General features: G+C 43.4%; 2 protein-coding genes across 2 annotated transcripts; both read left to right on the top strand.

Annotated features, from left to right (window-relative positions):
- Window positions 1–303: 303 nt before the first annotated feature.
- LOC135336313 (uncharacterized) lies at window positions 304–1,035 on the top strand. Its single transcript, XM_064532075.1, has 2 exons — window positions 304–612; window positions 686–1,035. Exons 1-2 carry the CDS (start codon window positions 348–350, stop codon window positions 1,033–1,035), a joined length of 615 nt encoding a protein of 204 aa, XP_064388145.1. The 5' UTR covers window positions 304–347.
- A 3,351-nt stretch (window positions 1,036–4,386) lies between these two features.
- Window positions 4,387–11,878, top strand: LOC135336481 (soluble scavenger receptor cysteine-rich domain-containing protein SSC5D-like). The gene is made up of 8 exons (XM_064532292.1): window positions 4,387–4,521; window positions 6,657–6,858; window positions 7,717–7,874; window positions 7,984–8,170; window positions 8,756–8,913; window positions 9,023–9,209; window positions 10,786–10,946; window positions 11,133–11,878. The coding sequence occupies exons 1-8, from the start codon at window positions 4,455–4,457 to the stop codon at window positions 11,696–11,698; spliced, it is 1,686 nt and encodes a 561-aa protein (XP_064388362.1). The 5' UTR covers window positions 4,387–4,454; the 3' UTR covers window positions 11,699–11,878.
- The last annotated feature ends 252 nt before the right edge of the window (window positions 11,879–12,130 follow it).

The raw sequence follows: 12,130 nt of genomic DNA, 5'->3' as shown, positions 1-12,130 counted from the left end.
AGGGAATGAACGGAGAGCCTGGGGTCAAAGGACACATCGGCTATCCTGGTCATAAAGGGAAGGTGGGTCCAAAGGGTCCTATCGGCGATCCCGGCCCAATGGGACACCGAGGGTTTAAAGGAGATATGGGCGAGATCGGTCCACGAGGTGAGGCGGGGGTTAAAGGCGAGCGAGGTTTTAAAGGACATTATGGTTTCCCTGGACACAAAGGCGAGAGTGGCGGGCCGGGTGCCAAGGGGGTTAAAGGAGATCGAGGCTTTGGAGGCAATAATGGACAAAAGGGAATGACGGGGGAATAAGGTCCACCGGGACCTATTCCCACCACACAACCACCAACTACTGGAGCAATGACTACACAACCACCAACTACTGGAGCGGTGACTACACAGCCAACATCTGTTCCCTCTGAGAGGTGTGGTGGTCCTGGATGGAGGAAGGTGGCATTCATTGATATGACTAATACTAGCCAAAACTGCCCTCAAGGACTAACACTGACTGGCTACTCAAAACGATCATGTGGTCGAACACATACAAATCCATACTCTTGTTCATCAGTCACCTTTCCTGTTGGTGGGGGTCAATACAGTCGAGTGTGTGGGAGAGCTAAGGCTTATTAATGCACAGTACATTGATGGACTAAGCTTCACTCATGGAACACCCAGGACACACATTTGGACATTTGCAGCTGGCCAGTATCAAGGAATTAGTGGTAATACTGTGCATACAGCCCATCGCTGCCCTTGTAACCCAGGCAACACCTACGGCTCTCCTCCTTTTGTTGGTAATGACTATTTCTGTGAGAGTGGAGCAAGCTCTCGTTTTGTAATTAACTATCGCCTTTTCCCTGATGATCCATTCTGGGATGGTCAGGGGTGTTTCCATGGCAACCCATGCTGTTCATTGAACAACCCACCATGGTTTAACCAAACACTACTAACCCCCACAACTGATGATATTGAAATGAGACTATGCATTAATAATGGTGCAATTGCTAGTAATATAGCTCTTGAACAAATGGAACTATACGTCTACTGATGAACTAGCTAGAGACACTGAACATTGATATGACTCTGTTAGCTACTGAATACCCTATGATATTACCGTATTATTGCATATCGAAAAATCTTTATGAATGAGCTGCAATTTTGACCATTTAATGCATTCTAACTTTTGCGATCTGGTAAGGATCGTGATGTCATACAAGTATCTGTATAGGTATTACCGTATAGCGGGTAATTTTCGGGGGACAAAATATTCGTGGTTCAGCAATATTGAGACATTTCGTGGGTAATATTTTCGTGGTTGCTGCTTGCACTGCAGGTAAAGGTAGGCAAGGTCGCTTCATTCGTGGGTAAAATATTCGTGGTCAGACCTCCAACCACAAAAACCACAAATATTTTGCCCCACGAAAATTACACGCTATACGGTAGCTATTTTAGAACTTGCAAAGTTTGCATAATTATGTTTGATGCTCGCAAAACATTGTAGATATTTAATTGTTCACCTGTAGTAACAGAGGTCATCTGATGCTTGACCCCGGTAGCGCTGTCCATCACCCACACCTCCCCCCGACACACACAGCCGAGGAGCTGAGGGGTCAAAAGGCAATTCGGGAAATTCAACCACACCCACTTCCTGTACTGAGGAGGGGGTGTTTGTCAGAACAGTATTACCATCCTCATATAATTAATCAATTACGGTCTCTCGAAAGTAGCTACCAAAAAGGTTGATATTACACACTTGCACGTACCTATGTATAGAATACATAATAATTATTATACAGTAACATGTATCAGGCAGAGCCGCTGCAGTCATGGCAACAAGAGGGTGACCGGTCTATGGCCATCTTGTCAGAACCTGCAGAGACTCGCTCAACATCTGTGACAGTGTGTGTGGTGTGGGCGGGGGGGTACGGTTATAGTTTCGGAAACTGGAAATAAAATATAAAAGTACTGTCCTAAGTATATAGAGTACAATGACATAGGGAGTGCCCCAGTGTGTGTGTGTGTGTGTGTGTGTGGTGTGGAGGATACAGTTAGCCTCGTATACTGGATTTATACCAAAAATGAAATTACTGTGCCAAGTCGACATAGTGCCCCAGTGTGTGTAGTGTTTGTGTAGTGTGTGTGAAGAGTGTGAATAGTGTGTAGAGGATACACATTACTCCCCCTCACCATCGCCATGATAGGGTAGAGAGTGGCTGTACAGGGACCCCCCGGACAGAAATAACACTTAACGATCATCCCTACTCAAGAAGAATTGATGGTGTTGGGGAGTCCTTGGAATGGCTTGGAATGGCCTCGAGTAGCTAGTCTTAATGGAGTGACACGTTTGAATCATCTCTTGGAAATCCATGGCTACTGAGATGCTGGTGCGAACAGACAGTAATAATTATATGCACTAATATTATAATAATACAGCCATAGCAGTCATTAGCTGTACAAAGATGGGTTGAGGCTACAGCTCTGTCTACTCAACCAAAGGAAAGCTAGCTACTGTGACTGTTAAATTAATTGCATACGGTATTTTAGTGCACATGTGCACTAGCCTAGTGTGCATGTGCACTAAAGCCGTACAGTCCCCAGAGCTGTACCACCTCTGTCTTTATCACAATCGTTCAATGAGATAAAATACTGTCTTAATCGTTCAATGAGATAAAATACGAGGAGAGCCTGTATTGCGATATCGGTAAGTCGCGTGAGGGTAGAAGGGTGCTAGAAGGGTGAAAATGAGCGTGGGCATGCTGAGCTAGACTAATAAAACTTTGCCTGCAGCAAGCTAGCTGGACATGGACTTGGAACTGGAAGTTTGCAAGCACTATAGCTAGCTATATACCTTAGGCTTAGCTAGACGATCTACTAGTCTAGATTGTGTGTTCAGATTCTATCAGACTATTACCTTTTCTTGTGTCTAACTCTTTCAACATGCTAGTATAGATCAAGAATAGCTTAGTCATCATTATCATATAGCAGGTAGCTACTGCCACCAGAGCTGGCCACGCTGGTTCTCTGATCTGACTTGCAGCACCGCTTGGTGGTTGTCTCAGTACAGTCTTATTACCGTAATTGGTGTAATTACAGCACCAGAAAAAATTAATTCCACTTCTGAGTGCTAGTGCATGTTAGGCCACTAAAAGAGAAATACCAGAAGTGAAATTAAATAATGGGCGTGGCAATAGGAGTGGCGCAGCGGGGTTCAATTTGCTCGCGGGGACTGTCTTGAACTACACAATCATACAGCTAAGCTACCCGTACCCGGTGTCATAAAATTTTGGGCCCCCCATGTTTAGGCCCCCCCCAGGCCTAGAATTTTAAAATTTTGGACCCCCCGGGCCTAGAATGTTAACAGTTTGGACCCCCTCCCGGGCCTAGAATGTTAACAGTTTAGGCCCCCCAGGGGTCCAAACTGTTAACATTCTAGGCCCCCCTCTTCTGCTATCCTTTTCTGCACGATAGAACGAAGTCAAAGAGATATAATAATATGGTAAGGTGAGCTCTATTAGTTGACAAAGCATCAAAGAGACTGCATGCATGCAAAGACTCTGTATCAAAGTAGCAAAAATGTTTGCATTATTATTCTATCATGGAATTCAAAGTGAAGGAAGATTTACCTTTCAAGTTACTCATGCTTTACCTATAAGAGTTAAATGCTTTGATGCAGCTCTGCAATGTTGGATCTGCCTGTAAGACAATCGATGTTGTTGCATAGCTATCGACATAATAATTTGCAACTTCGTGCTTACTTTCTCAGCCAAATTTCAGGACAAAAAGTATAAAACACACAATTTCAGTGCAAAGACAACAATTCATATCTTCCTCCATGTTTTCCTATACATAGAAGATGTAAATTGTTGTGGGGATGCTCCAATAGCATCACTGGCTCAGCTCTCAAGTAATGTGGAATCACAGATAGAAGTCAAGAGAGAAACTGTTGTATCATGGTGGAATCACAATAGCAGTTTCCTTTCGGGACAAGGGTAATCTTGGACAGTCCTGACCAATTCGGGACAGTTGGCACCTATGTGCTTCGTGCTGCATGAGGCCTGATTCGACATGGTGCAGTGTGATGGCTGTGAGACCAGTGGTATACTACTGTACATGCATGAAATGTGTGTGTGTGAGGAGAGCTGCATTCAGTAACTGGCACTGCATAGACTGTGAAGACCATAGAAGGTGGTGTATTTTGAGAATGCACTGTCACATAATGTTACCGCTGTTGCGCTGTTAATGGGGGGCCTAAAATTTTAAGAGGGGGCCTAAAATGTTAAAATTCTAGGCCCGGGGGAGCCCAATCTCATGGGGGGCCTAAAATTTTATGACACCGGCCATAGTTGGGCGTGGCCCCACCCTGGACGCGAACGTAAGGTTCGCGTCCAGGGTGGGGCCACGCCCAACTAACCCGCCATACGGCCGCATTAATTAAATAACACTGTACTGAATCAGAATTACAAGACAATGGCAATGATGAATTGCTTACTGTGGAAGTCAATCACTTTCCTGAGCTTGGTTTGGGCTGTTGGAGGTGAGCTCTCACTTACTTCAGAATTTGTTATAATTTATTGACTGCTTTTACCTACAAAACCAGTCACCCATTTTTTAGAGACCTATCCACATATAAGATTATCCGTTGAACGACTTTAAAAACAGGCACATGTATAATAATTATGATACAGCTCGGTCTTTTAATAACTAGCAGCATAGATAGTGCTGTCACTAACACCCGTATAGCCAGCTGGCCAGGTAGGGGAACATTTTGTTTACCTTAACAGGGGCGGATCCAGAGGTAGTTCGTTGGGTTCGTACGAACTACCCTTCCAGCTAGCTAGCTAGCTAACTGCTGTGCTGTCGTGACAAAGTTGTACAAAGTACGTCTTCTCTGCTTAATAAAAGGGTGGGGCTGGTTCTCTTTGCATAATAAAAGGGTGGGGCTGGTTCTCTCTACATAACAAGAGGGTGGGGCTGGCTACTGCAGCCACATTGATTTGCACCGTGGTCAAGCGATAATATTATTATATCTAGCCATGAATCCTTGACTCCTGGTGTAAGAAGAGGAAAGTTCAGGTAAGGGAGAGTGCATGACATTGCATAGACTGTGAATTACATGTATAATTGCTATAATCATTAATATATTGATGGTCAAGTTCTACAAGTCTATAGCCAAGTCTCCTCTTCACCAGCCACCACCGTCTGTCTTTCCACTGGGGACCACTACTATCTCTCCTCCAGTCACAACCATCTCTCCTCTCCTGTGTTTATAAATCATGAGGGAGAGAACATGAGGGTTAATTAGTGGGCGTGGTATTTTAAAAGGGGCGTGGTCACAAAAATTTTGGCGCTGTGCGCCGAGTGAACTTCTTGCCTAGTCGAGCGCCGCCGCCTTCCTTGAAGGAGGTCGGGAATCAAGCCTATCCACAGTTTTGTTCTGGCCTGTTACGCAATAGTATCATGAATATCATTCATTCTATGTGGGTGCTAACCAATAGCGATGAATATCTTTTATTAAAGTGGGTGTTGGCCTCGCCTCTCAGTCAATCCAACATGTGCAAAATTCACACGTGGTACAGTTGAGTGGGTGTGATCAATCCCCTTGAGATACTGCAATCTGATTGGAGCTGGTGGAATTGTTGGATTTCCAACAACAGAACAAAACTGTGGATAGGCTTGATTCCCGACCTCCTTCCGGGCAACGGTAGAGGGCAGCGGCGCCCGACTACTTCTTGCCCACACTTTGCGCGGACAAGAAGTACTATAAGAACCCCCCTTCCTTAAATCCTGGATCCGCCCCTGCTTAAATGCGGAGATTATTGTGAGTAAAAAGTTTCTTGATTGCCTTGCACGATATTGCACGCGTTCCAGTAAACATTTTGTGGAGGTATAAGCTTGCCCCCCTAAATAACGAACCCACGAAAATTACCCGCTATATACAGTATAATAAATTGTAAATGTCAAACTTGGTACCATGCATCTTGTATATTACTCCTATTTATGACAATGCAATGCGATGTGTGCATAACTGACTAGCTAGTAGACTGGTATGAATGTGAGCGAGATCCGGCGTATACTCTGTTAACAGTAGCTATAATGATACTGGTGTTGTTTCCATCCTGGAGTGCTTGTTACTTAATTGTACAGCTATACTATATGCATGAGATTATTGAGTCATCCGAAGTAACTGAAAGAAGTAGCTAAACTGAAGCATCAGAAATGCTGAATAATAAAGATCCCTATAAAGTTCTAAGATTTCTTATAGCCTACTGGCAGACCACATCAAAGGCTTTATGGTATATGGTGCATGCATGATATTTCCAGTACATGCAGCCGATATTGATACCATGCAGTGTGTGGTATACCTTCCCTTTTATAGTGGTGGTATTAAAGATCAAAAATGGTCAACTAAACTAAAGAACGCGGAAAGATTGAATAACGACGGCTATATAAGAAGGTTATGACATCGTGCCTCGCGCATGAGTAATAACCTAATCAGGGTATTATTAAATTAACCTCCAGTATGTGGCCTATTGATAAACAGTTGGCATTTCCACAAAAAAAACTGACACATGTACATTGTACATGTACATGTAGTAATAATTATAGTGAGAAGATACCATCGATCGGAGTATTAATTATTAATTTTCGTGTCGCTTAATAATTATAAAGGACAATTAAGTGGAGACCTGAGGCTGGTAGACAGCTTCGGCCTAACAGGAGGCTCCTCCGGCAGACTGGAGGTCTATTACAGTGGAAAATGGGGGACAGTGTGTGATGACAGCTTCGGTATAGATGATGCAAGAGTGGCTTGTCGTCAACTAGGGTTCTCAACCTCTTCCACTCCACGATACGGAACAGTTGGAACGCTAGGGTGAGTGTATAAACTTATCACTGAGTGATCGTGTTTAACGATGTAACTATCCTAGCTTTCTTACCATCGAATCGTCCATCTTGAAAAAATGTATTATTAGTATTGTCAAGAGTTCATTAGGAAGAGTACCAACTCCTCTTAAAACCATAGTAGGCGTTCCTTCAGTCCTACTTGCAACCACATGCTGTTGTATAAACTGTGAAATCAAATTTGCAATGAATAACATAGTGATGATTGTGATAATTATCACTAATGTTATTCATTTACAACTGCCAGTAGGAAAGGCAATGAATAACAGCGTTACTATCATTGCCTTTCCTACGTGTTGCGGTTACAACAGCCAGTATCTGTGACGTAGGAGTGGAGGAATGCTTTTTGTGCACAGTCTATTGGAGTTGCGTACTCTTCCTAATGAACTCTTGGCATTGTATACTGTTGCTATGTGCAATATGCAGTATAATGCACTGTATCATAACGTTTTGTGAATCGTCGCACCAATGATGACAATGCATGTTGAATGGTCAGATACTTGTGTCTTTGCAGAGGTGTAAGCAGCTGGGAATAGTCTCTTTAGGGATATAAACTACTTCACGTGCACTCGGGATGCATGGTGTTATTGCACTCAGCCCTTGGTGCTTTGCCCTCGTGCATCAGTACAATAATACTCCATACAATCCCTTGCGCCCATGTTATAACCATTTCCTCGTATCTATGGTTTCTTTCAACCTTCATCAACAATGATTATGTCTAGGAACCATTTCCTACACAATAATATCCCTCAGCCTTCAACTTCCTGCATGCATGGTATCACTGTACACTGTAATAGTTGGTGCAATTATACTACATTATCTCCTATAGATTCTCCGAAGCTTCATTAGCCACTCCGACATGGCTGGACAATCTTGCTTGCTATGGATATGAGAGCAGACTCATTGATTGTCCTGCTAACTCTATCGGAGTTGAAGATTGCCCCCATTATGAAGATATAGCCTTGATCTGTACTGAAAGCACTGCAAGTAAGAATATACTCGAGTGTACAAAAATTTATGTGTTTAGCATATTATAGTATAGATCAGCATATTCGATAATTATAGCATGTAATAAATTGTCTATTTTGACCTTCAGATGGAGACCTGAGGCTGGTAGGCAGCTCAGGCCAAACAGGAGGCTCCTCTGGTAGACTGGAATTCTATTACAGTGGACAATGGGGGACAGTGTGTGATGACAGCTTCGGTATAGATGATGCAAGAGTGGCTTGTCGTCAACTAGGGTTCTCAACCTACACTCAATACGGAAATGTTGGAACGCTAGGGTGAGTGTGTAAGATCATCACTGAGTGATTGTTTAACAATGTAACTATCCTAGCTTTCTTACCATCGAATCGTCCATCTTGAAGATATTATTATTGTATAGTACGTGCAATATGCAGCATAATGCACTGTATCATAATGTTTTGTGCATCGTCGCACCAATGACGACAATGCATGTTGAATGGTCAGATACTTGTGTCTTTGAGCAGAGATGCAAGCAGCTGGGATCGAAAAGTAATTTTCTGTAGAAGCTGTGGTGTATTTTGTGTTGCTAGGGATATAAACTACTTCACGTACACTCGGGATGCATGGTGTTATTGCACTCAGCCCTCGGTGCTTTGCACTCGTGCTTCAGTACAATAATACTCCATACAATCCCTTGCGCCCATGTTATAACTATTCTAATCATTTGCCCATGTTATAACCATTTCCTCGTATCTATGGTTTCTTCCGACTTTCATCAACAATAATTATGTCTAGGAACCATTATCTACACAATAATATCCCCCAGCCTTCAACTTCCTGCATGCATGGTATCACTGTACACTGTAATAGTTGGTGCAATTATACTACAATATCTCCTATAGATTCTCCGAAGCTTCATCAGCCACTCGGACATGGCTGGACGAGCTTCGTTGCTATGGATATGAGAGCAGACTCATTGATTGTCCTGCTAACACTATCGGAGTTGAAGATTGCCCCCATTATGAAGATATAGCCTTGATCTGTACTGAAAGCACTGCAAGTAAGAATATACTTGAGTGTACAAAAATTTATGCGTTTAGCATATTATAGTATAGATCAGCATATTCGATAATTATAGCATGTAATAAATTGTCTATTTTGACCTTCAGGTGGAGACCTGAGGCTGGTAGGCAGCTCAGGACGAACAGGAGGCTCCTCTGGCAGACTGGAATTCTATTACAGTGGACAATGGGGGACAGTGTGTGATGACAGCTTCGGTATAGATGATGCAAGAGTGGCTTGTCGTCAACTAGGATTCTCAACGTACACTCGATACGGAAATGTTGGAACGCTAGGGTGAGTGTGTAAGATCATCACTGAGTGATTGTTTAACGATGTAACTATCCTAGCTTTCTTACCATCGAATCGTCCATCTTGAAGATATTATTATTATATAGTACGTGCAATATGCAGCATAATGCACTCTATCATAATGTTTTGTGCATCGTCGCACCAATGCATGTTGCATTTTGAGTGGGCAGATCAAAGGAAACACTGTGCCAATATCTGCCATATGGCACAGGTCAAGCCTTGAACTGTGCCACTACAGTAGAACCTCGATTATCCGGACACTTTGGTTCCAGAAGCAAGCCGGATAAGTGAATATGCCGGATAATCGAATAGATAAACCACGCCTTGATCCACCCACTTTATTGATAAACAGCAGTGCCACATGGTTGTCTGCGCATGCGTAGAAGATAAGCAGGCATGTCTCCATGGTAACAGCTGCAACGCGCATGCGCGTTTGAGGGACACGCCCATTTTCTAATCTGATAACAAGAAAACTGCCAAGCCGGATAATCGAGGTTCCGGATAATGGAGGGCCGGATAATGGAGGTTCTACTGTATCTAGATACTGGCATAGTATAGCTGAAGTTACCTAAAGCCCACCCTCCACCCAGTAACCCTCCACCCAGTAACCTGAAACGGTCCCTTTTATAGTATAACACTGTTAAACAGATTCAGTGGTAGGCAGAAAACGTTTTTCATGCGTCTGGTGCATTCCACAGCCACCACAAGTAGTTGAAACTAGTTGTCCTATAAAAGGAGTGATGTGTACACGGAAAGGAATGCACAAGGAATGCAACAAATCAGTTGTTACACAGCTCACTCTTGCGCACATTGGATATATTGGCTCAGTAGTGCCTTTGCCCTCGAGGCCTGCGGCTAAGTCACTACTGAGCCAATATATCTCATGTGGCACAGCCAATATACCGTATAGCTGGTAATTTTCGTGGGGCAAAATATTCGTGGTTTTCGTGGTTGGAGGTCTGACCACGAATATTTTACCCACGAATGAAGCGACCTTGCCCACCTTTACCTACAATCCAAGCTCCAACCACGAAAATATTATCCACGAAATGTCTCAATATTGCTGAACCACGAATATTTTGTCCCCCGAAAATTACCCGCTATACGGTATCCCATGTGGCACTCGTGCATGTGTCACAACTATAACATGTTGAATGGTCAGATACTTGTGTCTTTGAGCAGAGATGCAAGCAGCTGGGATCGAAAAGAAATTTTCTGTAGAAGCTGTGGTGAATTTTGTGTTGCTAGGGATATAAACTACTTCACGTGCACTCGGGATGCATGGTGTTATTGCACTCAGTCCTCGGTGCTTTGCCCTCGAGCTTCAGTACAATAATACTCCATACAATCCCTTGCGCCCATGTTATAACTATTACTAATCATTTGCCCATGTTATAACCATTTCCTCGTATCTATGGTTTCTTCCGACTTTCATCAACAATAATTATGTCTAGGAACACCATTTTCTACACAATAATATCCCTCAGCCTTCAACTTCCTGCTTGCATGGCAACCGTGCACTGTAATAGTTGGTGCAATTATACTACATTATCTCCTATAGATTCTCCGAAGCTTCTTCAACCACTTCGACATGGCTGGACAATCTTGCTTGCTATGGATATGAGAGCAGACTCATTGATTGTCCTGCTAACACTATCGGAGTTGAAGATTGCTCCCATTATGAAGATATTGCCTTGGTCTGTACTACAAGTAGTACTACAAGTAAGAGCCGGTATAATTATAGTGTGCATGCATGTGCGTGGGGCAGAGACCTTTTAGTTCCGAATTCAATCAGCATAATTAGTTCTGAATGATACATAATTATATATAATTATAATGATGACTGCTATAATCAAACTGGATGCAATAATTATCATGCTTATCGACGCTGATATATATTTATTGCAGCATCATCATATTCGGTGCCCAGCTTCTCGATCGGTTTTGGAGTGACAATTCCTATCATCGTCATCATAGTTGTGATTTTCGTCTTGGTCTGTGTTTTAATGAATAGAAGACGTCGCCTGGCTCGCTACCCACGCTACGCTCCCATTATTACTGCGGCAAATACACAAGATGCAGCCTTTCCTGTGCAGCAACCCATGGACCCAACTCCTCCCTACTCTCCCCCTCAAAATATGCAACCAGTAACTGCCTACCCGACTGGTCAATATGCTGACCCCCAGTACCCTACGTCCTACCCTCAGCAACCCCCAGCCCCCTATCCCACGTCCTACCCTCAGCAACCCCCAGCCCCCTATCCTCCTGGACAACAACCCCCTGCCGCGTACACTCAGCAACCCCCAGCCCCTCATCCTCCTGGAGAACAACCCCCTGCCGCGTACACTCAGCAACCCCTATCAGCCCCTCATCCTCCTGGAGAACAACCACCCCCTGCTCGGTACCCCACTGGACAACCACCCTCTGCACCATTATTGTATGGTGGAGAAGCCCCTCCAGCATATCCGAACTAAGTATGGGGACTATACATACCCACCGTGCATGCAAGTAGAATCGAAACTTTATACTAATTGTGACTGTATAGTGATCCATGCAGTATCTGCTGATGTCTCTTAGTTTAATTGTCCGCTCCCTTTCAATGTTTTTTATAAGATAATTGACATTTATGCGCATAATTATTATCATTCTACTATTTATTGACAATAACTTTAAATGCTGGCTCCCTAGGGGTATATAGTGGAGCTATGTATATGACAGGCTCAGTTCTCGTGCAGTCTTGTTTCACCAATTGCTTCCTGATAGTGCTCTTTGATGTGATGTATATAGTTATTTTATAGCAAGAACTTTTCACAATAATTTGGGCCCCCCATGTTTAGGCCTCCCCCGAGCCTAGAATTTTAACATTTTGGGCCCCCCCGGGCCTAAAATGTTAACAGTTTAGGCCC

The sequence above is a fragment of the Halichondria panicea genome, chromosome 5 (assembly GCF_963675165.1).
Source record: "Halichondria panicea chromosome 5, odHalPani1.1, whole genome shotgun sequence".
Lineage (NCBI taxonomy): Eukaryota > Metazoa > Porifera > Demospongiae > Suberitida > Halichondriidae > Halichondria > Halichondria panicea.
The sequence above is the reverse complement of the archived record's forward strand: the minus strand, read 5'-3'. Positions and strand labels throughout refer to the sequence as shown.